This window comes from Neopelma chrysocephalum, unplaced genomic scaffold (genome assembly GCF_003984885.1).
Source record: "Neopelma chrysocephalum unplaced genomic scaffold, ASM398488v2 Primary Assembly neopelma1_24, whole genome shotgun sequence".
Classification (NCBI taxonomy): Eukaryota; Metazoa; Chordata; class Aves; order Passeriformes; family Pipridae; genus Neopelma; species Neopelma chrysocephalum.
The window spans coordinates 14,788,896-14,814,233 of NW_020897693.1; the positions used below are offsets into that span (position 1 = coordinate 14,788,896).

Here is a 25,338-nt window from a genome sequence, read left to right on the forward strand (position 1 = left end):
AACCGAGCAGGACATCATGGCCTTAAATTGGTCTATCACTACACATTGGGAGGGAGAGAAGGCTTGTGCTTTCTCTATAGATGCCCCATTCCTTGAAACGTAAGGTTGGATTGGATGGGGGCCTGAGCAAGCTGATCTAGTTGAGGATGTCCCTGCTTATTGCAGGATGGTTGAACTAGATGGTATTTAAAGGCCCCTTCCAACCCAAACTATTGTATGATTCTATATTTGGTCAGTACAAGACACTATTTTGTTAATTCGAATCGTATTTGAATTTCCTAGTAAGGCAGTAAGGACATGCCTTCTCCCTCTGCCATGGGACTTCAAAAAGGATTTAAAATTGTTGGAAATTAATGGTTATTCTGTAGTCTCAGTTAACTACTTAAAGTTTTGAAGTGCAATCAACATGAATTTAACTGTAAACTGTCCAATTTTGCCTCCATAGGATCTCTTCCACATTCCTCCTTCTTACAAAAGTACAATTACACTGTCCTGGAAACCAGTACAGAAGGCAGATGCAAGGTAAGAGTTCTTCATTTAAAAAAAAAAGTGGTGTTTGTTTTGTAAACAGTAAAAATTAACTTCCAAGCTGTGTATATTATATATACACAGCACATGAGATAAAAGTTTCACATCTTGTGGCTGTGGAAACATTATCTTAGTCTTGCTTAGAGATACAACAGACTGAATCAACTGGAGACTAGCCTACTTCCTCTTCTGAGGTATTATTATTCAGGGGATCTTCATTAGCTGCTGCTGGCTTCCAGTGGTTAATCCTTGCGGCTGAACTACTATTCCTGTACTTGTCACCACAAGGGTGTAATGACATGTTTTTGTTTTCTTCTGTCAGTCAAAAAAGAGCAAGTGAAGATACAACCTCAAGTTCACCCCCAAAGAAAGCTTCAGCAGGACCAAAAAGGGATGCCAGGCAAATATATAATCCTCCTAGTGGAAAATACAGCAGTAATCTGGGTAGTTTTTCTTACGGTAAGTTAGGCAGTTTGGAAAAACTTTGTTTAGTGACAGTTGTATCTCGGGGTGGGGGGACCAAATAACCACATTCTTGGAAGATCAAATTGTACTGTCACAAATTTTTGTGTATAATGGTCTTTTCCTAGCTGTTGATCTATTGCAGTGTTACCAGCCTATAAACAATGTCATTTGCAAGTTACTTTTAGTAGTGTTTTAATACCTGGAGTTAGTAATTGAACTGTTGTGTTCTCTATTATGACACACAGCACTTGCACCAGTTTCCCATTGGACAGGCCAGTTGCTGCAAATGGCAGAGCTGGGTCACCTCCTGTCATACGACTGGACCTGTGCTGCGTTCCTATTACAGCTGATGTTGCAGACCTGATCCAGAAGTTCTGGGAATTGCCAGGTTCACTGTGCTTCTACAGTTATGTCCTCATGCTCCCAGTCACACTGATTCTGTCTCCCTGCGAGTTGTATTTTTGGGTGAAGCACAAGAGCAGTTGCAGACTGGATCAATAGGCCCAGCAATGGCAGCAGCCTATTCCTGTCTTCCCTGTAGGTCCATTGATCCTACATCTGGCAAGTAAAGAGGCTGGTATGACAAATTATCACCCACGCTCATAGGTTGAAAAACTGATACAAAGCACTGTCAGATATATAAGAGAAAATATAACATCATCTGCAAATTTCTTACTCTAGACTTCAGGTGATACACCTGTGTCTTTTAAATATGCTTGTTGTCTTGCAGTTTTAAACATTAGGAAGTTTTCAAACAGAAATGTGTTAATTCTTGCTACTCTTGTTAGTGAGATACTTAGGCCTCTGGTCAGCTTCTGTTTTCTGTGCTCTTTAAAACAAGCATGCAGCTCTCTTTTGTAGTTTAATATGACCTGTATTTTAAGACTGTACATGAAGAGAAAGCATGAAAGGGGAATGAGGGTTTGAAACATTTTCAAACAAATCCAAAGAAACTATATTTATAAAGTATTTTCAGGTTTGGTTTTTTGTTTTGGTTGTTTTGGTTTTGGTGGGGGGTTTTTGGTTTTTTTTGCTGTGATCAGATTTGTTCTTAACAAAGGGAAGGGAAAAATTTTCTAGGGTTTACAAATAGTTTGTGTGGTATCCATCTATATCAAAGATTTCTAATTGAATATAGTTATCAGCCCAAGAAAAAAAAATTAATATGCTAGCAATAACTTAAGGATAGAAAAGGACAGATAGAATGACAAAGTTGTGGTTTTCCATCATTTTATAAAACAGACTAGTAGCCAGTCAGACTAACACCTCAGTATCAGTATTGTGTTATTGGATAGAAAGATGAGTTAGGCAGCCAGTTTTCAATTCTGTGGTAATGGATTGTCCCAGATGTGGTTCTAAAATACAGACACGGTTATGTATCGCAATATTAGTATGCAGAAAGACTGCACTTAATTTAGAGAGGCTAGTTCTCCTGACCTCCTTTTACAAGTACTGGGGTCCATTTCCCATCAAAGCATAACTCAGCAATCTCATGGCATATAAGCAGGATGAGCCTCAGAGACTGAAGTTAGCCTTCAATACCTCCAGATATTGCTATTCAGTTTTAATCTGTATTCAGCATAAAACCTGCATGAAAAGTTTCAACTCTTATTTCAGAGCAAAGAGGTGGTTTCCGGGGTGGACGAGGAAGAGGCTGGGGAGGACGTGGCAATCGTAGCCGAGGAAGAATCTACTGAGAAGACTGCTAAATCTTCCGTGCCCCTGAAGGGCTGAAGTGAGAGTGCTACTCAGCAAGTGTTTGCTTGGAGCATTGTTTTCTTCAAGGACTGCCTTCCACTAAGACTGAATTAAATGTTCTTTATACCTTTGTATGTATGATCTACTTTTCTAACGGACTACAACTTGTCCATAGTGAAACTACAGCTGTATTTTTGGATGCTTACAGTCAGCAGTTTTGGGTTCTTAATTTTGAAGTGTCTTCAGGATTCAAAATTGGAAAAGAGCATAGATGTTTCATCAAAAGCTGCATCTTGACAGTTTGTATATTAACCTAAAAGTCAGCTACTGCATAACTGAAACTATATAATTGAGTTTATGTATTAAGTAACGGACAGGAAAGGCATGACAACAGAGATACGTGTCAGATTAGCTTAGCAGCTGAAGTAATCCTTTCCTCATTTGTAACCGTATTTTGCAATATGTGGAGAAGAGTACCATTGTTAAATTTGCTTTGATTTGCATTTTTAATTAAATTGAATGAGATACATGCTGGTTTTTTAAAGTTTGCAATGTGGCTGGAAATCTGTTTTGCTTGTAGCATGATGCAGTCCTCTTACTTAAAAATGTGGAGAAAGTGGCGTTTTTTGGTTTGCACATCTTACTCTTCTCCGTGCATTGTAATACAGAAGTGATGTTTTGCAAATTAATTTTTAATGTTTAATATGAATATGTGCTTATAGTTATGCTGTGAAAGCTCAGTAAATGAACAGCAAAAAAAACAAAACAATAAACGACTAGAATTATTCCAGGAATGGGTAAAGACTGATGCAGTGATTAAGCTTCATAGGCTGGAGCTGGACCATAGCAGTATCTGGCTCTTTTCTGTGTTTTGCAGATTTCTGGATTAGTTGGCACTGGAGGGTGGGGGTTGGTTGATTGGGTTTTTTCTTGTTTGGTGATTTTATTTTTTTTTGTGTGTGTGTTAATTTTTTGTTTGGGGGTTTTTTGTTTGGTTGGTTTTTTTAACCAATAGTTGCATTTAAAAATATATAAATAAAATTGTATTTTGGGTAACACTGAAAAATTCCAGCTATATAGTTCAATTCAGGTGGAAGAGTTAAAAATTCCATGCTATTTTTTTCCATAGGAACTTGGGATTCTTATTTACTGGTGTACACCCAGAAAATACAAAGTAAAAGCACAAAGCTTTTTTTTTTTAATTCTCACCAATCAAAGTTTTTAATTCTCAGGTCATTCAACATTGTAAAGAAATTAGCATATAGTAAAAAGAAGTTGGGACAGAGGAAAAGAATTTTAATTAAGTGTTCCAGGGCATGTTGGTGTAAAATACCTTAGACTTTAGAAGAATAAATAATACTTCTTATCCTGCCCTTTTTTTTTTTTGTTCAGCCACTTGATATCTACAGAAGGTGATGTCTCCCCACTCTGGTTCTATTTGTATTTGTTTGTGAATCTGACTCAGGTGTTTTCATTAACACTGATATTTATCACTATAATCAGATGGCCAAAATACCAAAACTATGTCAAAGTGAGAGACATTGTTGATGCTAAATTAGAAGTCTATTTTTGCTTAACTCTGGAACACTAGGCAGCAAACTTTGGACATTCCAGGACATGTGAGCTGACTGTATTTCTGATTACCTGCCAGCTGCTCAACTTTGATTTATCACAAAACCCATAAAACTTGGCAAAAAGCTTTCAAGGACAAATTTGTGAGACCAAAATGTCACTCTGAAAATAGACACTAGATGTGTAATAAGCTTCCATTGGAGGAAAAAAGGAGGGAAAAAAAGACATTTTGCACTTGTAGCTATAATTGGTGTTTTGAGGGGATTTAAAAATGTAATCTCAAAGCCTAAACATAGCTTGTATTTAGACTAGTAGCTAGGTGCTAGCAGCTTATTTTCTCACTGAATTTTGAGTGAGTTTTCTTTACATGAGTCCTGTATTTCAGAAGTGATGTGCAAAGTTCTTGTGGCCTCAGTAGTTAGATTATTTTTCCCCAGTTTCACATCTAATTTTAATGCAGTGAGTTCTTGTGGAAACACCTTTTTACCATCTTGTTGAATTGTAAATGTTCCCTTACAGCTTTGGAATAAATTCATTTTGTAATTTTGTTCGGCTCATTGTTTCACAGTTACTCTGCAACATTTTGTGTTGGCTTAGTAAAAGGGTTCTGTGCTACCTTTTGGTTGTAGTTCCCTTACTCCTCAGATTGCTATAGATGTCTAAAGCTTTTTGCCATTAAGGAATATATTGGAGCAAGACTGTGTTAGCTGTTTCAACTTTTAAGTCATTCACCTTTAAATGCAAAGTTTTGCCTAGGAATTTAAATATTCAGCAAACGCTGCATCTTGTTTGGAACCGGGTGAAAAGGAGTCAGTCATTGTCTTATGCAACCTCCTAGATGTTGACAGTGTGATACAATTCGTTGGTATCTTATGATAGAGCAAGACTGACTTGGAGTGGCAGCCTGGGGTTTTTTGTGGAATCTGTAATATGCCTGATGTGTAAACTCTGGCAGTGGTAAGGCACTATCATACTTGTGTGGATATTTTCTCTAGGCTGATAGAAACTGAATCCCTTGCATTGGTTTAACCACTGACACCATCTAGAAACTTGTTTCCACTTAATGGGTTTTGAGTTACTTGAGTGAATTTTACTGTTTAACAGGCTCCAGGAAGTTTGGTGTCCCCAAGAAGCAGGACTGGTAACACAGACCTTTCGGTCGAACAGAACAAAATTTGAATGTGGCAGCTTTTAGATCTCACTCAGGACTGGGAAGCAGGCTCTCACTCCTGGGTTGGTATTTACTCTTAACTGCAATGGGAAAGGAAAAGTTCAGATGTTTCTGTGTAACTGAAAAGCATTAGAAGGGAAAAGGAGCGATGTGTCTTTCAGAGCTCCCTTCACCCAGCTCCTCGGGGGGCTGTGGATAAAAACCTGTGGATAGCTGCAGGTACGGTTCGGTTTGCGATGGGCATACAGTCGTTTCCTCAAGCTGCCGTGGCGAATGTCCGAGTGTGTACTAGACAGAAATTACGTCCTTTAAATTACAGCGTTCAGCGCGGCGCCACACGCCGCTTGCTGGCACTTAACTCTGGCCTGGAACTCCGGGCGGCGGTTACCCGTGGCTGCCACAGCTCCGGGAAGACCCCACTGGCCAGACCCGGCTCCCCGCGAGGGAGAAGTCGCTTCGCTGAGCCCCCGCCGCGCCTCCGCTCCTGTGCCTCCGCCCAGGGGCTGCGCCGGTGCTGCCGTGGGGTCAGGACAGCGCTCGGTCCGGGGCTCCTGGCGCGGCCTGAAAGAAACCCTGAGGCAACCCCGGACCCGGCCCTGTCGTGTCCTCCCGGCCCGGCCGCACCGCCCCGCAGCGCGAGGCACCGCCCGCTCCCAAAATGGCGGCGGCGGCCGTTCCGGTTCCGGGGGGTGCGAGCAGGCCGGGATTGGGGAAGATGGCGGCGGCTGGGGCGTCCGGGCGGGGTGGGTTGGGGCGGGCGTGGGTCTTCTCTGGCTGGGCCCTGGGCCTGTGCTCGCTGCTGGCCTCGGGGACTCGGCCCGCCGCTGCTACCACCCACTGGGTGGTCACCGAGGATGGGAAGATCCAGCAGCAGGTGAGCGGCCCGGGGGGCGTGGGGCGCTGCCCACCACCTGCGGAGGCACGGAGAGCCCCTGTCCGTGCCACCGCTCACCCGCAGCCCCGGCCTGCCCCGAGCGGTGCGGCGCAGGGGGAGGATGGCCCTCGGCCTGGAACGAAGCCCTGCCTGTCCCGCAGCCGCTGCAGGAGCTGGGAGACAGTGCTGGACGCTCCCGGCGGCCCGGCACGGGGGTCTCCCGCGGCAAGCCGGCGTCGCTCGCGAAACATGGCTTGAATCCGCTGGAGCCGCGGGGCGAGGCGGCGGGGAGGGGTGGCCGGTGAGTCCAGGCGAGCCGAGGATGGATTTCAGCTGGAATCGTGTTTGGAGCAGCGGTGGTTCGTGCTGAGAGGCCGTCTCCCGGAGCTCCTCCGGCACGAGGCGGGTCCTGCTTCGGTGGCGAAAGCGGCGGGACCGCGACCCCAGCCCGCAGCCGTGACTCTCCGCGGGGCCGAGAGCGCTCCCGGCGCGGCCCCGGCCCCGGCCCCGGGCACTCCCGGGCTTCACGCCGCTGCCGGCGCAGCCCCAGGTATCAGTGAGTCTGCGATTTTTCGCATCCCGCCGCTCCCGACCCGGCCGCTTTCCCTTCCTGCTGAAAGTAGGAAAGAGAAACGGTGGCGTGTGTGCGCGGTGCAGAAGCACACGCGCGCCCTGTGCTGCGGTAGTCTTGTGGGTTTAGCCAAAATGCCTTATTTTGATAGCGGGCTGCGCCTCGCGTTCACTAAGCGGCTTGAAAGAGTCGGTGTGCGTTTGATGTTTGGGCTTTTTCTTAGTTGCTTGGCTCCCTCTTTGTTGAAAGGGGAACACACCAGAAATTCACTTTCGTGTCAGATCTGATCGGTTTCCCTCTGGAGCGGAAGAGTTAGTAGCTGTAGCAGGCAGTGTGGCCTTCCCCCCGTAAAAAAGTGTGGAGAAACGAGCGTCCATTAATATCACCTTCCTTGGTGAGGATTTTTAGTCGGGTCTCCTAACAAAATACATTATGGTCCTCGGACAGGTGGAACAGACTTTCTCTGCAGGAAGCTTTTGCTGTGTTTATGGTTCTGGGGCACTTCGGCCATCTGTGTAGACTGAGGCATTCACACGCCCCAGTTAATCATAAATTAATGAATGACAACGCTCCAGTGCTCTCTCATCTCCTTTCCCCACTTAATACAGTGGGGGAGTGGTGCGAGTATGTGATAATGGCCTGGAAGCATCTGTATGTGTGTATTGATTGTATGTTATAAAATTTGAGTCAAGTGTTGATTTTGATTATTGCATGAAAAGCAGCCGTGGCTTGAAAAAAAAATAATTAGATAAAAGGGCTTGAGAATCTGATAAGCTAAATTCAGTACTGATTTTAAGAAATGGGATTTTATGGTGTCAGCTGACTAATGGTACAGGTAGGAGCTTTCACTGTACCATTGCCATGCAGTAGGCTTTTCTGTTACAGATCCAAATGCTTTCTAAGCGTGGGCATTCCCATGTTCCCTGTATAAAGTTTTCAAGGCCTGTTGCTGATGTGATAAAACAATATCTGTGGAATAAATTCTCTTACCTGCATGGCCAAAATTAATCCACCCGTTTCAAGCAAGGAAACTTGAATTATAAATATAGTATTACTTGGAATATCAGGAGCTGGCTTCTTCAGTAGCTGGAACGTAGTGCAGCTGGAACATAGTGCTGCTAAGTGTCCAGTGAGTTTTTTGTAATAAGATGTGTTTTGGCATCTGTTGCTTTCATCTCCCTAGCTCTTAACTTAAATTTGTGAATAAGAAAATTAGACTTAAATTTGTGGTTATTGCCATTGCCAGCCTACATGGCACATTTGAGTTTCATTTTTTCCACTTAGTTGTGTTTTGGGGAATGAGAGGACAAGTTTTACAGTGAACTTGAATGTTGTTTTAAATGCCAAAATATAGTAGTGGTTCAATGGTTAGCAGCAAAAATGGCAGATAATCTCCACTGTCCAGCAATAGGAAAGAATTGTCATTGTCCCACTCTGCACCACTCTATGCTCGTGCAGTCATACCTTGAGTTCTAGATGCAGTTTTGGGTGCTTCAGTGTAAGGGCATCAAACTATTAGACTGTGTCTGGAGGAAGGCAGCCAAGATGGTGGAAGGTCTCAAAGGTAAGACTTAGGAGAAGCAGCTGAGGTCACTTGGCTTATTCAGCTTAGAGAAGCCTCGGGAGACCTCATCACAGCCTAAAACTTCCTTAAGGGTGGCACTGCATGAGGAGATGCTGATCTCCTCTCTCTGGTGATCAGTGAGAGAACACAAGGAAATGGAATGAAGCTGTGCCACGGGAAGTTCATACTGGACTTTAGGAAAAGGTTCTTCACAGAGAGGGTGGTCAGTCATTGGAACAGGCTCCCCTGGTCATGGCATAAAACCTGCCAGAGTTGAAGCAGCATCTGAGCAGCACTGGGAGGATTCATAACTGATTTAACAGTTCATTGGTAGAACCTCAGTATTCCAAAATATATGAGCTATCCTTCTCCTAATACCAAGACTTTATTAACAAGACACAAGCCTAAAACGTCCCTGCAGAGTATCCCTTTGCTTTAATTTTTCAGAATATTCTTAACTAATTTGTTATTTATCACGAGAACTCATTGGTCCGTTCCCACTTGAGATACTCTAGGATTCATTCGCAATGGGAGCTTCTGCATGTTACGTGCTCCAGGGCCCTGACCACCTTGAATGGGCTTTGCTGGCCTTGAAACCAAGGACAGAAAGCTAAAGCAAGTACTGCCACATGGGTGCCTGCTGGAGGGGGATAATTGCACCCCTCGCCCTGTTGGCTCCAGCCTTGCTGCTGCAGCCCTGGATGCAGTTGGCTGCCTCAGCTGCAAGGGCACGCTGCTGGCTCACCACCAGCTTTTTCCCCACCAGAACCTAAACACTATTTCTGGAAAGCTGTTTTCCATTCAGCCCCAGCCTTTCTTGCTGCATAGGGCTATATCACCCCATGGGTTTGTTCTTGACGTTGTTGACTTCATAAGGTAGGTCCTTGTCAACCCATTTCTCCATCCCTTTCTCTAACTGCAGCCCCTCCTTCCACCGTGGCCACCCCACATTTGCAGAGGACACCAAGCTTGTTGAGGTTCCTTTTATTTGGTGTCATTAGCAAAGAGGGTTTTTTCACTGTCATTGGTGAACGCCTGTCTCAGTAAAGACTACTATTGATCCTCAAAGGATGCTGCTGGTGGTCAGCCGCTGTTGGACTTTGCACTGCTAATCACAGTGCTTCCAGCACAGCAGTCTCTGACTGCAAGTGGCTACTGGTAGCAAAGTGGTAGTATTAATTATTTAGTTTTGGAAATACTGGCATTCTCAAAGTCTGAAACACATTTTTAAAGATTGTCAACTTTTTACAGAGGTACAGGCTTAGTTTTCACTTGGACTCCCACAGTTTATCTGAACAAAGCCTGTATAATTAAGAGGTAGGAAAAACTTAATGGATTGTGAGACCCAGACATTCCCACTGCTAAAGGAGCCACTAGCTATGGCTATGCAAATGAGCACAAGTGATAACTGACTTCCTTGTAGCTTCTGGTTTACTACTGAGAGTTTTGTTTTCTGTGTTACCAAAGTGCACTATGGATGAGGAGCTGAAAGGAGGAGTTACAGATCCTGACCTATATACAATATATAATATCTGGAATATGTTTGAGGGAAGAAGGGTGAGAATATTTTATGTTATTGACCTAAAATCTCTCTCAGGTGTTTCTCCTTATAGTACAGCAAGGGTGCAGGCGTTTGGTGTGAGATTACGTTCAAGAGAGATTGACTTTTCTGTGACATAAGATCTCTTGCAGTACCCGGGCTGAGACTTGAGTTCCTGGTGTTACAACAACCTGGCAGCAGTAGCAAAGTTAACACAGATTGAACAATTTTCCATCTATCAGGAAGCTTCCATCTAGTAAACAGGAGTGCTTGCTAAGTAGGCACTGCTATTCCGGTTTCTACTGAGCATTTCTGAACGATGAAACAAATTAATTCCTAGCAGTACATGTAACACTTCAAAGTCTCAGCCATCAAGAGAAAAGCCATCAAGCTGTATCTGTTACTCTAGTAGCTGGTTTTCAGATCAAAGACATAATTCTCTGGATCAGTTCATATTCTTCTTTTACTCCGAGTCCACCTTCAAATGTATGTTCCTGCAGACAGGGGCTGAGTAATCGTCTCTCTTTAATGAGATTATAGCTACTCAGTGCACATGTTTATAAGCCTTTTCATTTCACAACTCACAGTATAAAGTTCAGGCTAATATATAACTGATTTTAGACAGTGCTTGTCTGCCAGTAGGGAAACTCGTCTCTCTACAGAAATACTAGTGTACTTAAAGAGAAGAGAGAAACTTGGCATAAAGAGAGGACAGACAGTTGACAGATTAAATGCAGTGCAGGATACAGTTTCAGTGGTCATTCATGGCTTTAATGGTGGGGACCACCTGCTACCTGTGACTCAGAGACCTGGCATACCAGAGCTGAGGTAGGATCTTTCTAGAGATCCCTTGATGGAGGCGATTAAAGCTGAGCAAGCTCGTGGAGACTCAAAGGCCTGCCTTTGTGTGGACTACTGTAAACAGTGAAAAGCGTTAGTTCAGAGTAATTAAACTAAAAGAAGCTGAGAAACCTTCCAGGCAGATGGTCCAAAGCAGGATTGGGAAAGTGTTCTGGCAGATTCTTGCAAGGAATCTGAGTTGGCAAAAAGTTGTTTTGGTTTTAATGTGTTGTCATGTGTTTTGAAGTTCATTAGAGGTGATCTGGAGAGGAGAGTGAACAAGCAATGCTGGTTAGCCTGCTGGGGGCTAGGACAACCAGATGCTCGGTACATGAAACATCTGAATTTCCTGCAATGCAGTAGTGTGCTTAATTCTGGCTTAGTGCAGTAGAGAGGGGGGACAGTACCTAACAGTTGTTCGTGTGGTTGTGGATTTGAATGCAAGTGGACCTCAAGTAGGAGAAAGGCAAATTGATTCATGGATGGCTTTAGAGTTGGTTAATGCGTTAATCTGCCATCTCAGTGCACATATATGCTAACAGGTTGAGATGAGAACAGTGGTCCGTATACTCAAGGATATAGGAAAAGCAGCCATCCAAATCCAAGGAAAGCTGAAAATCCAGTGAAGCTGAAAATCTAGTGTAGCCAAATAAAAATCAATTTGCTGCTTACAAAAGCATTTTCTGTGGTATATTAAGCAGTCACTCAGTCCTGTCTTGAAAATGAAAGGTGGATGTTTGCTTTGCTCTTTCTATAAAAGGTTAGTTCGCTTGGTTGTATGACCTCTTTCTTGACTGAGTTTCTTATACTTGCAAGTCTGTTGTGTGCTAAGCAAAAAAAAAAAAAAAAAAAAAAAAACAACCAACAAAAAACCAAAAACCTGTTCATTTTTACTGAAGTGTGTCAGATAGCATGCCTTGCCCAAAACAGACCTAGGCTGGAGGTTGGTTTGAGTGTTCTGTAGTTCATCAGATGTCATCCAACCCCAGGGTGATGAGCTGAAGCAGGATAGTTTTGAGGCATAGGTCAGCTTATCCTCAGGAAAAGGGAAACTTTTTCTGATTTAGAGCTTCTCTTGATCACCAAAGGACTGTAGGACTTAGGCGTCCATCTAGTGTGAAAAATAGTAATTTAAATAAAAAACCCCCAAACCTCCTCACTTTAAATTTTCTGCCTTTTCATAAGTGCATAAAAAAATTTTGGGTGTTGAATGGCTGAGATGTTTAACGTCCTTGTCCCAAATGGGGACCTAGAGCTGCACTTCACCAGTGCTGCCTGCTCACAGGGGAGCACAGCCTACATATTTCTGTGTCACTGTGAGCGTCACGACTAGATCTGAATTTGATAAAAATAGGCCTTGTGGTAGCCTGTATGTGGTGTGCAGTCAGATATGCAAATTTTTCGTTTGTTGGGGCAGTGGTGGAGAAGAAGTAGCTTTCACTGTTCTCAACTCATCAGTGAAAGATTTGCATCTGAGGTGGAGGAGCAAAGAGGCAGATCCAAAGGGCTGCTGAAATACAGCTGTTGGTGTCCATGCCCCTCACACCTGCTGCAGTCTAGCAGGTAATCTTATACAGGTTTGACGGCTGACAGAAAAGCTTTAGTGCAAAAACATCTGTATTTAGCCCAGTGTAGTCATATGTGCCGAGGTGGTTCAGTTTTTAAGTCCAGAATGCCCTAGTGGTGGCTTGGACCTTGTGTAGGCATGTCATGCTCATTCCTCCACTCCTGGTGTTTTCTTGCAGCCTTTGCCCTCCAGGCACAGTGTGCTCCCAGGTTCTATTTCTTTTAGCATCCTCACATTTTGATTTCCTGGCCTCTCATCCTGTTTTCTGTTGCTTTTAAAATAAGGGTAGGACAAACTGACTAGATGATATAAATCAACTGTACAAAACTGATTATTCTGTGGTGAAAGTGTTCATGGTGCCTGGCATGCCTTCGTCATATTGTGAGCTTCACAGCTAAAGGGTAGCCTAGAAGTGGCCCAAGCACATGTTTGTATGAAGATGCCATCAAAGCCCAAAGGAGCAAAGTCAGCAAGACTGTGAAATCCACTGTTATTTCATGTAGGTGCTTGCTTTAAAAATACGTCACTTGATAAAGTAAATTCCCTCAAAGTTTAACAAAAAAAAATTAATGGGTTTTCTGTTGTTCATTTATTGAATTTGTTGTGTAAGTCTAACTACTAGTTTGCCTGTCTGTATTTTCAACGTTAGAACATTTCATAATTTTAGTATTTGGCAGTGAGCAGGCATCAAGAACCAGTCTGCCTTTATGAAAAAAGTACTTGTTCATTACAGATGTATATGAGTATAATCTCTCCATCTCTTGCTTTCATTCAGCTGAGTGCATGGCTGGCATCTGGTTTGCTACTGAAGAATATAAACCTTACCTAGAATATACAAGTTGGAAACTTGTGCCCTTAAGTATGACCAACAACACGTTGCAGGCGTGGTGTTACAAGTAAAGTCCTGTTTTCCTTTGGTTTGTTTAGATCTGTTCTCTACAATATTCATAGCTGGTGTGATCTCAGCTGAATAGAGCTATTCAATAATACTGCAACTTTGTTAGGTTTTATGTTCGGAGTGCCCCAAGTGTTTAAAATTTCTGTTTTTTTTCTGTAGCACAGCTAGTATTAATAATATCAAAACACCCAGTGCTGTTTCTTAACAGGTTCTGCAGCTCCAAGCTTTTAAATGGCTGAATACTTATTATAAAAACTCATTTCAACATCATTTTTCTGTGTGAATTTTTCAGTGACATCCCTTGGAACAAGTATCTTTTGACTCTGCCTACTCATCATTTGAATGAGTCAAAGAACTTATTTTCCAGTTTTGTAACTTCTCTTGCACTGAAACCCATACAGATATTTTTGTGGCTTCCTCAGAAATGCCATGAAGTATCATGTTGGAGTGTAAAGTATCAAGACAGCAAGAATATACCGAAAGACAAGCACCAGTTTTCAGATCATTTGCTCACACTCGAAATTGCAAGGAGTTGCAGCCTGTTGGAGTGGGAATTGCCTTCATTTCCTACAGTGACAAAAGATCTACTGACTATAAAACAAGCCTATAAAACAAATACAGGGAGCGCACTTTTCTGTACGCCATCATTAGATGTAGTGTGTTTTTCAGCTTCTTTCTGTAGTAATCTGCCTTTTGTATGCAGTATAAAGCTTTTAGGATGTGAAGAGGTACTAACAGCCTGTACCTCAGTTAACAGGGGGATTTCCACAGTACTTTAAAAAAAAGCCTTACCTAAAAATAGTTGACTGAAGCATCCTTTGACCCTCATTTTAAAAATTTACTTCCTGGTGCAATATAAGTGGATTGCCAAGAAAAATGTACCGGAAGGTTTGACAAAACTTACAAGTCTAATTATTCAGAGATTTTGATATATGCAGGTAACATAGGAGACTATAAAACTTCAAGGTTTGATTCAACTCTGATGTCTTTTCTTGTTACATGAATTCTGTGTGTTTCTTGCTGAATCAGATTCTTGGTGTACTTTATGACTGAATAAATTTGAACTGTGCTTTATAAAGAAACTTTCACCTTTGGGCAAAGTGGAACAGAGAACACTTATTCTGAAAGTGTTTTACTGGCAGGCTTTCTGCAGTGTATCTACAGTAGCCATCAAAGGTTCAAAGAAAGCTTTTCAGCGCTATTTTTTTTCTTTGTTTACTGTGTTTGAATTGAAGTCAGATTCTTGCATTTCAGGCACTTCATTTTGAATGTCACAGTTTCAGCACTTTGGAGGAAGAGTAAATGAATGTGGTGCTTTGCCGTCAGTTTAACACACTTTGAGTTAAAAATTATTCCAGCACACCATGCTTCTCGCTTATGTTTACCACTGTTGCTGCTCTTACCTTTGCTGTGCAGGTTACCTGGATGTTGTACTGTTGTTTGCTACCTACTTTCTGTGCTAAATTCTTCATGAGGTGTCATTATTGCCCTCAATGGCAAACACAGTATTGGTGCTCTTCACAATTGAGTACATCAACCTTGCCTTTTTCCAGCTGTAGAAATGACTGGCAGTGTAAAGAAAATGTGTTTGATCTAGGAAGGGATGTTGTAAAAACTTGGATAATGTACCATAAGTCTTGACAGTATTGCTGGCTGGGTCTGAGAGGAATAAGTTTCAGTTCAAAAGCCGTCTGTCTATCACTACAGAGAGTGGGATGATGAAGTGCTCACCTGAGGCCAGCTCAGACTAGCCTGCTGATCTGGCTGAAAACTTACTGTTTAATCTTTTATTTTTTCAGCTGAATTAGTTTGGCCTCTTTCTCAGTAGAGCTATAAGATTACGGATACCAAGAAAAGGGAGGATTCCCCTACTTGGCAGCAGGCTGATTTTATTTGGATCAATCTAAACAGATCAGAAATTTTTGGTTTAAATTCTATGATATTCTTAAGTTTGAACACCCTCATCCTCCAGCCAATGCCTCTTGAAGGCCAGTTGGCATTGTTTTCCTCATTTGCAGGCATGATATCATAAGATCTCCTGCTTTTTTTATTAAGAATCTGTTTTCCTTTGTGTCATATATTATTTTTTTGTAGATCTGAATGCTTTTTATTTCCTCGGTTACTGTATTGTAGTGCCTTCGTACTGTAAATGTATAAACTGAAGAGTATAAGAACTAATAGAGTATTTTCGGTTCACTTTTACAAGCTGCCATCAGTGCTCTGAATGCATTGGATGTGCTGGCTCAAATTGCCTCTGCAAACCTTGCATTATTTTCTGGTGTAGCTGCTTAGTTTTTTCATTCAAATTATTTTTTCCAAAATTATTGCACATAAAATGCATTTTTATTTGTAGGAGCTAATAATAGTCTTTGATAATTTCTTGAAGTGATCTTGAACTTTTGGACTCAGAAATGATCAAATGGAAATAAATGTAAAGTTGGATTTACTATTGTGGTGGGTTGACCTTGGCTGGATGCTGAGCACCCACTAAAGTTGCTCTATCACTCCCCTCCTCAGTTGCACAGAGGAGAGAAAATATAACAGAAGGCTCAAGGATTTAGATAAGGACAGGGAGAGATCACTCACCAGTTACTGTCACAGGCAGAACAGACTCAACTTGGGGAAATTAGTTTAATTTATTACAAATCAAATCAGAGTAGTGTATCAAGAAATCCAACTAAATTTTAAAAACACCTTCTCCCAACCCATCCCTTCTTCCCAGACTTAACCTTATTTCTGATTCTCTACCTCCTCCCCTCGGTGGCACAGTGGGATGGGGAATGGGCGTTGTAGTCAGTTCATCACACATTGGTTTTACCACTGCTTCCTCCTCGGGGGGAGAACTCCTTCCCCTGCTCCAATGTCATGTCCCTCCCACAGGGGATGGTCCTCCATGCACTTCTTTAATGTGGTTCCTTCCCACAGGCTATTACAAACTGCTCCAGTGTGGTATCCCTCCCACAAGATGCAGTCCTTCAGGAACAGGCTTCTCCAGTGTGGGTTCCCTGTGGGGCCACAGATCCTACCAGCAACCCTGATACACTGCGGGCTTTCCGTGGGTTCACAGCCTCCTTTGGGCATCCACCTGCTCTGGTGTGATGCCCACCATAGGCTGCAGGTATATCTCTGCTCCATGATGTGCTGCAGGGGTACAGTCTGCCTCACCATGGTCTTTGCAACAGGCTGCAGGGGAATCTCTGCTCGAGTGCCTGAAGCGCCTTCTCCTACTCCTTCTCCCCTGACCTTTGTGTCTACGGAGCTGTTTCTCTCACATATTCTCAGTTCTCTCTTTTCTGGCTGCAATTACTTCTGTACAATAACTTTTTTTCCTTCTTGACTATGTTGCCCCAGAGATGCTACCACAGGCACTGATGGGCTCAGCCTTGACCAGCAGCGGTCCGTCTTGGCGCTGGCTGGAGTCGGCTCTGTCTGACATAGGGGAAGCTTTGGCAGCTTCTCACAGAAGTGACTCCTGTAGCCCCTGGCTATGAAGACCTTGCCATACCAACCCAATACAACTACTAAAGTTCTGGGTTAAGAGCTTTGTGTTTTCACACTGGTAAAGTTAACTTTCTACAAGGTTGAAGGGTTCTATGCTATTATTAGAAAGTGCTTATTTGCTGGTGACAAACTGAGATCTGATCTGGAAGTGAAAATATGAAGCCTAAATTAAAATACTCTTAACTTGAGATGATTTCCTGGTGGATTGACATAACTTTATGAATGAATTTGAAATTGTATTGCTTCTTGATTGTTGCTACCACTTTGATTTCTGCTGCCAAGTAATAGTTGATGGGAGTATGATACTTGTTGCATTCTTTTCTGTCAACCCATACATACTGAGTTGGTAACATACCACTCCAAATTCCCGCACGCTAAATTCAGACCTAACTCTCATGAGACTGTCTTATCAAAAGTTAAAAACAGAAGCTGTCCCTGAATATCATTCTGTTTCTGACTGAATTATAAGACAAGATCCTTAATCTTTCAGAATAAAGGTCTCTAATTGGTGATACTTGCATAACTTTCTGCAAAAAATTGCTCCCCAGATGCAGTTTGTCACTGAAAGCGGAGCTGATAATTGACTCTCAGTGACTGTGTAGTATCATGCAAGCAGCCTTTAGATGTCAGATGTACAGTGGTGTTTTGGAATGGGTGATGAAGTGCTTTAAATACAGTAAAACTTTCCCTTATTTTCTTTGCAAATTGATCTCTTATTCATTTGCACATACCACAGTAGCTTCTCTAGCAAATGAGGCATGAACAAGTGTTACATTCAGTGCATAACTCTGTTTTTGAGTGCAGCCAGTTCAAAGTGAGGTGGGGCTCATAGGAGGAAATATGAAATACAACTATAAATAAAATGTTGTAGATTTTGACACTTCAACTAAAAAAATCTTTAGATTTTTTTGATATGGTATTTTCTGTGCTTCTCTGGATCATAGCAGATACTTGGTCATCCTTTATTGGCAACTGTTGAATCCATGATCTCCAAAGTGTAAAAATGGACTGGTGTCAGTAGCACCTATTATTTTCTATTCATCTGGTGATATAAGAGAATTAATTTGCTAAGGCAGAAAATTAGTTAAATGTAAGTATTTGGACTGTGTAGGTAGCTCCTGCCAAAATGGCTCCATAATAAAAGAAGCACTGAGGCTTTTGACTTGGAAAGGAATACTTCACCAAATTTAGCCAAAATTGCCCTTAGGCAATTTTAATAAAAGGAACAAGTGTTGATGTCTTAGAGGACAAGGCCCATAGTCAGGAGTTGAACATAGACTTTATAGTCAGTAGTCCAAAGATAGTAGATATGAGCTTCTTATCTGACCCACAAGTGAGAGAATACAGCCCAAGGCTTAATCTGTTGACAGGACACATTAATGACCATGAAATTTGCTGTGTCCTGCTGGAGATGCAGTTTTATGCAATAAGAGAGAGTCACAGAAGTGTGTCCAAGTTGTTTGGAAAGTTGACAAAAAATGAAGAGCTGGAGCTCAGAAGGTTCTCCTGCACATGTTATGTATGGCAAACTTTTCCATTAAATTGCAATGTCACCAAGTTTTCACAGATGTCATGGGGTGGACAGCCCACGTAGCTGTATCAGTGCTAACATACAGGTGTTTACATCTTTATGCAGTAGCTAGTTCTGTATCCTGAAAGGTTGAATGGAAACAGAGCAAATCCGGGAATTTCCTGGTGTAGATCATCTTACCATAACAGTCATGTTAAAAATGTGAGATCTTGCTGTCTTGGTCAGCTTGTCGTCTTTTCATCCTGTTGCCACATTCTCCTGTCCATTTCCTTGTTTCTGTTCTCATGCTCATTGAGCCTTCATGAACTAATTTAATTTACTAGTTCAGATAAAGCAACCAAAAGGGAGTTACGTGCTGTTCAACTCCTGAGTTTGGGTTAGCTCACAGCAGAACCTGGTGGCCACCAGAGCTGGTGTGCAGCCAGTGTCCTGGTATCACACTGACAGATTGAAGGAAACGGGGTGGAAGCCTGAAAGTGAGCCTTTTGTCTTTGGTGAGCCTTTGCATCGGCTCAGCTGCTCATCCACCTTCTCGGCTGTAGTGACTTTCCCCCACCCAGTCACACAGCAGGATTGATTTGGCATGAGGACAAAGCTGGGGTGTTTGGAGTGAAGTGCCGTGGCTTATTGAGCCCAGCTAGGCCTCAGAGTGAGCCTGATGTGTAACTGCTCTTGTCTGGGACATACCTCTAATGCTGCTCTATTGAGCTGCGAACTCCTGTGCAAAGCTCTGGAAGTGCAGCACGGTCTTCTGTAGCAGAGCATTCAGTCCTCTCCTGATTCCCTATTGATTTTGTTCCTTTACTTATTAATTCTGAAGGCAATAGAACTTAATGCTAGGCTGGTGTGTTAAATTAGTTGCACAGAGGAGTTGAAGCTGAAGTACTTTATGCCTATTGAGGCACATAGTAGAGGAATTTTAAAGTTATAAAAGAAAATACCTTAGACTGCAATCACAAAAAGTTATCTGGTATTTCAGCAGTAATGTTTGTTGTGAGAAATTTACTTGCCTCATGCTTAGAACTTGTGTGTCTGAATAAACTAAAATTAAAGCATGGTTTGAATTGGATTCTCAAATAACTGTTTATTGAAGTACAGATTTTAATTATGGACATATGAATGCTGACTGGACAGAAAACCTTTGAACAGACAAACTAGTTGAATGAACATAACTGCCTACCTTTTAAAATCACTCTAATTAGGAGAATGTTTTACATGATGGACTGTTAAAATGTCTTGCAGGTGGATTCACCAATGAACTTGAGAAACCCTCATGATTTGGTAATACTAATGAGACAAGAAACAACAGTTAACTACCTCAAAGAACTGGAGGTAAAGCACAATATTAAGTACTAACTAATTTCTGAAAATACAGATTTTTTTTCTACAGTCTTTATAGCGATAGTTTTAGATAGGGAAAAGAATTCACTGTTGGCAAAATTCTGCTTCAATGAAAGGATGAAGGATTCTTCAGAGGTCAAGAATTTTTTGCTCCAAGTCTGCTTAACTGGTCTCCAGTTGCATCAGTCTCTGTTGTTAGCCATAAATCCTAACATTTTTAAGGAAAGTCATTCAGTTACTAGATTCTGTTGTACTGTATTTCAGAAGAGTACAGAGCAGGTCACCTCTGGTTTAATTGGGGCTCATTTATTATTGAAAAAGGGTCTGAGACCCTTTTGGAAAGGGCCTTAATGAACTTTGAGCTGATAAACTGAAGTTTAAATATAAAAGGGGTTAGGTAAGCAAACAGCTCGCAGCCCTTCAGGCCATACACTCCTTTCTCTCTTGTGCCAGCTTTGGTTTTGTCAAACTAGCATAACAAGCTAACTGAAAAGTTAGATGAGCACCGGAGGTAGCTTTAGGTGAATGGAAGAAGTGGAAGGGAGCAATAGAAGCAGGACTGCCCCTTGTGTGACTGTATTCAGCCAGTCTTTCTCATCAAAGTATACTCTTTTTTTGTGGTAATGAACGTTTTAGCTATGGGGCATAGGTTGAGGATTTGGAAGTTACTAATGTCCAACTTGCACATACAAATGACTTTCAGCAGAAGTTATATATTGTAAGTTCTTGTACAAGTTTCTATTACTTCTAGTTTATATCTGTATTGTTGCATAGTAGCATGCAATCAAATGTGTATGGCTAAAACTGCAATTTTTTTTTCTATTATTATTTCACATGTATAGACCCCTATGATATTTAATGTGTTTTCAATTTGCACATCTAGGTGAGAATTAAATGCAGCTTACTGTACTGGAACAGATCATTAATCTGTGTGATCTATACCTGTGAGCTTTATGGGGCAAAAGGTAGCTCCCAAGGCACAGCATAAACTGATGTATGGAAATTAGTCTCAATTCCTGCATTTACCTGCCACCGGAGTTGTACTTAGCACACTGAATGCTTAAGATGATGATTTTGTTTGCGATCTCTAGTATTAGTTGCATGAGGTCTTAGAGTGAAGGAAAAGGGTCCAAATATTTAAAAGTTGACATACTGTTAGCAGCTATTTCTTCTTTTCCTAAATGGACTACCATAAACTCGGAATGTTATTTGCTTTCATCAATATATATTCTTCTGTTTCCTTCTCTTTCCCTACAGAAACAGTTAGTTGCTCAAAAGATTCATATAGAGGAAAATGAGGACAGAGACACAGGGCTGGAACAAAGGCATAACAAAGAGGATCCAGACTGCATTAAAGCAAAGGTGCCCCTGGGGGACCTAGATCTGTATGATGGCACATACATCACCTTAGAGAGCAAAGATATCCGGTAATAAGATGCTTTATATTCTAAGATTTTTACTGAATTAAAAAAAAAAATACCTCTAAATGAAAGTAAAAAGAACAATACTAACACAGACTGATCTTTAGATGACAGTTTAATTTTTTTTGTGTTACTGTGGAATAAAATTGAAACAACATCTGCTACTAGTTGTGAACAGTTAGAACACAAACAGTTTCCCTCAAGCAGTCCATATTAGCCTTACCCTGAAACTTTCCCTTTCTCTTCTGAGTTCTACCACTCTTACTCTGTACTGATATGACCAGACATGTAAATTAAAGTGAAATGCATCATGTAGAAGGGGGTTGAATTTACTTGAGTGTGCTTTCAGTGTTTGAGCTAGACACACTTATTTTAGTGGGAACTGTCTTTGACTTAAATTTGAATGAAATTCAGTTGATTACTAAGCTGTTGAACCTTCTGGTCATATTTTGTCCCCTATGTTTAGAAAGTAAAGGATGAGTAGACAGTCTGCTTGACATTTGACATCATTGGTAATTCATCTGCAGGGCTCACTGTCTTGGTTTTGTAGTTTCATTTTTGTAACATAGTCATATGAATACTTGAAGTGGGAAAAGATCAGTTTTATCCTCATATACCTTCATTGAGACTTCTCACCAATATTTGGGATTGGTTTGTTTGTTTCAATGGAAGAGTCTTCTAATCTGCATGCAATGCCATTTGCCTGGCAGATCATTAATCATAGCAGTGATACACTAGATTGACGCTTATACATTTTGGAGGCTATCCAAATGTTGATGTTTTCTTTAAAGCCAACAAATTTATTTACTTTATCCTATAATGATGACATCCTGGTACAACTGAAATCTGGGAAGACATCAGAAATAGTCTAATGTGCTCAAACGGGGGATTTTTGTAGTGATTAAATCAGAGTACTCTGTCAACTGCAATACTGTTTCTTACAAACTTCAGCAATATTTTAATCTGGAGTCTGTTATGTTATTATGTCTTTAGCCCTGAAGACTATATAGACACAAAGTCCCCAGTGCCTCCAGACCTGCAGCAGCCAGACTGTACAAAAGTTCTAGATCTTCCATACAGTATTCATGCTTTTCAGCACTTACGGGTAAGTGAGCAAATGCAAGTATGTGTTTTTCCCCATTAGGAAGAGGAATAGAAGACCCTTACTGGTAGTTCTCAGTCAAGGTTACAAGGTATTGTAATCTTTCAAGACTATTTCACTTTTTTTTTTAAACTACAGTTGTACCTTGATTAAAGTACCTGCTTATAGGAGGACAGTTCTATCAGATTTATACAGTTTGTCTTTTATTATTGTTTACTGTACTTTAGAGGACATTTTTTGGAAAATGGAGTATTTTGTGTTCATAACACATTTCATCAGCAAATTGGTAGCTTTCATTGGAACTACTACTAGCTTGTGAATTGTTTCTCCAGTTGAAAATTGGAAAGTGCTGAACAGGGTTGTTTAAATGTATGAAAATTCAGGATCAGAAAATGGTTTGAAGGTTTGTCAGTAGCTCCTAACATACTTGACCATCTGTTTGGTATCTGAATGCCAAACCCTAACCCAGGGAGTGAGATAACTCTTCTTTCAGCTGCTTTAGGAAAGCTACAGTGGAAGAGTGGTGCAAAAAATGGTTTTGTGAACAGCATGATATGAGCAAATTTTCTAATGCAGATGCAGCTTTAGCAGTTATATCTTGATTTCATTACAAGTCTTTTAATCTACAAATAAGGATTTTCTTACAGAAAAAAACAGGAAGTGAAGTCTTATTATCTCTGTTCTTGGGTCTGGATGTATTTTTGAAAGAAGGACATTTGTTCATGGGTAGGGAAGAAAAAGAAGAAGTGTAGGGGTACTTTCATTGTGTGCATGTAACCTGATAAACATGATTTAAGTGCTTCAGTGGAAATCAGTAGCTGCCAGATACACAGTACTACCAGAAGTGAATATTTCTTCTGTAGCACTCACAAGCAGTGGCTGCTTTTGACTGCTTCTAATATTTGCTTATCTGACATACTCATAATCTGTCAGAGGTGAAATTATTCTTTCAGTTGCCAAAGATCCTGAAAGGATGATAAGATTATAAATAACCAAGCTGTACATTTTCCTGAGAGTCATGCTTTTGTTTGTATTTCTCTACTCTTAGTTAAAGTGTCAGCAAATATCTGTATTTAATTTTTATTTTAGGGTGTCCAAGAAAGAGTTAATCTTTCTGCACCCCTTTTACCTAAAGAAGATCCAATCTTCACATACTTATCACGGAGGCTGGGAAGAAGTATAGAGGAAATAGGTCATCGTATTTATGACGGGCTAATGAAGGTATGAAACTGAAATCTTACTGTATGCACAAAAAGAGTGCTAGAAAAGTCTCTGAAGATTAGATACACCTCATACATGCAATCAGATCCAGTACTAGTTTTGTACATATATTTTTGGTTTACATTTCAGTTTCAAAAGGGAGGCTAAAACCATTTTCTGCTAGACAAGCAGAGATAGGAGAAAGCATCAGCAAAACCAGTAAATAAATACTTATTGTCATCTTTATTGACTTATGTAGTTATGTTGTCTGGCAAGCCACATTCATTACTCTGTCAAGATAATAAGAGCTTTTAAACAAAAATACAGGTACGTAAAAGAACAAAGAAGAAACAACAGTACTGAAATGTGTATGTTTTTATTAAATACCTTCCTGCAAAATCTAGGAATTCTCATTGAACCCCATTAAACTGCTGATGCTCAAACTACTGTCACCTCTCATTTCATCTCATTTCAAATTTTTACCTGCCTGAAAGGCAGAAGTTGTGTTTCTTTATTACATTTGTATGCTAGTTCATTCTTCCTAAACAGTCACAACTGTTTCCAAATGGCAGCTTTCCAGTGCAAGAGGATAACTTAGAGCAGCTGAGCACCAGCTTTTAATCCCATAGTAATTAAAGCCCTGATTAACCTTTTAGTTCATGTTTTAGTAGTTAGTACAGTTCATGTGTTTCTCTTTACTGCAGAACTCTTCTTCCTGGGTACTCTATAATATGGCTTCTTTTTACTGGCGAATAAAGAATGAGCCGTACCAAGTAGTAGAATGTGCCATGCGTGCCCTTCATTTTTCTTCAAGGTAAGGATTGCTAATAAGGATTTCTTTTCAGATTGCTTTTCTAGTTTTCCTAATTAATAAACAGGTTTTGGTTTCTAAGACTGTATACTAATGAGTAATCCATGTTACTTGTTCTTGGTCTCTATGTGCTGTACTAGGCATATGTATAGCTGAGACGTTTTTCTCAAATGATATATTTTAATGTGTGACTGGCAACTGACTGTGTCCTTATGCACGATTCTTTTACAGTTTGACCCTCCTTTAATGTCCATTTTTGCTTCTTTTTTGTATTCTTTTAGGCAAAATAAAGATATTGCACTTGTAAATTTGGCAAATATTCTGCACCGGGCTCACTTCTCTGCAGATGCAGCTATTGTGGTTCATGCAGCTCTGGATTACAGTGACTTCTTTACCAGCTATTACACATTGGGAAATATATACGCAGTAAATACGATCTTTATTTTCCAAGACTTGAAGAAAATTGAATATTACTTAATTTTTTTGGCTTGACTTGTAATGCTTTACTCTTTTACAGTGTGTCTTGACTTCCACGTGATTTCATGCTTAATGTTTAAGGTTCTGTCAAGATACTTTCATCCAAGAGTCTGTCTTTCAGCAAATTTTTTTTCCTGGAAATAAATTCCATAAAAATTCTACTGCAGCCTTTCTTTAACAGATATGGTGGCTTGAGTGCCAGAAATGACAGGCTGCTTGTTACCATAAATTAAAATTCAAGTTAAAGGCCTTCTTTAAAAATTTTCTTTAAAAGTTGAATATTTTTAATTAAATATTACTGAACAATGGCTAATTCTCTCTCTCGGTCATTCTTCAGATGCTTGGAGAGTACAACCACTCAGTCCTGTGTTATGATCATGCTCTACAGGCCAAACCAGGGTTTGAGCAAGCGGTAAAAAGGAAGCATGCTGTCTTATGTCAGCAAAAACTTGAGCAAAAATTGGAAGCCCAGCATAGGTAACTAAAGCAGTATCCCAGTGGCAATGCATACAATCCAACTTCTGTTGCAGCAACTATGTGCATTTCAAGAAGGATAATGATTTTCAACTCACTATAATTCTTTGACTATGCAGTAGAATTAAGCATAAGAATACTTTAAGAAACACAACGTTGAAAATATGCAACAAGGTAGGAAAAGCTGATATT

General features: G+C 40.9%; 2 protein-coding genes and 1 long non-coding RNA gene across 7 annotated transcripts in view; 2 read left to right on the plus strand and 1 right to left on the minus strand.

Moving 5' to 3' along the window:
• The window catches only part of API5 (apoptosis inhibitor 5), a 17,741-nt gene extending 13,682 nt beyond the window's left edge, over positions 1-4,059 (plus strand). For both annotated transcript variants that reach the window (XM_027704293.1, XM_027704283.1), the window contains exons 12-14: positions 446-522; positions 851-987; positions 2,611-4,059. In XM_027704293.1, the coding sequence (XP_027560094.1) occupies positions 446-522; positions 851-987; positions 2,611-2,690 (294 nt within the window). In that variant the 3' untranslated portion in view covers positions 2,691-4,059. The remainder of the gene's footprint in view (positions 1-445; positions 523-850; positions 988-2,610) is intronic.
• A 6-nt stretch (positions 4,060-4,065) lies between these two features.
• LOC113977834 lies at positions 4,066-6,024 on the minus strand. The gene is made up of 2 exons (XR_003537421.1): positions 5,823-6,024; positions 4,066-5,722 (listed from the first exon to the last, which is right to left on the minus strand). It is a non-coding gene; the product is annotated as an uncharacterized LOC113977834 (long non-coding RNA).
• Positions 6,025-6,092: 68 nt separating this feature from the next.
• Positions 6,093-25,338, plus strand: part of TTC17 (tetratricopeptide repeat domain 17) — a 56,078-nt gene continuing 36,832 nt past the window's right edge. Inside the window, exons 1-8 of one of the 4 annotated variants that reach the window (XM_027704244.1) lie at positions 6,093-6,308; positions 19,563-19,652; positions 20,919-21,088; positions 22,076-22,187; positions 23,274-23,405; positions 24,089-24,198; positions 24,477-24,621; positions 25,010-25,149. In XM_027704244.1, coding sequence (XP_027560045.1) covers positions 6,093-6,308; positions 19,563-19,652; positions 20,919-21,088; positions 22,076-22,187; positions 23,274-23,405; positions 24,089-24,198; positions 24,477-24,621; positions 25,010-25,149 — 1,115 coding nt within the window. Of the gene's footprint in view, positions 6,309-6,742; positions 6,859-19,562; positions 19,653-20,918; positions 21,089-22,075; positions 22,188-23,273; positions 23,406-24,088; positions 24,199-24,476; positions 24,622-25,009; positions 25,150-25,338 lie in introns of those variants that run through there. The other 3 variants (XM_027704272.1, XM_027704254.1, XM_027704262.1) reach the window with 3 other exon arrangements.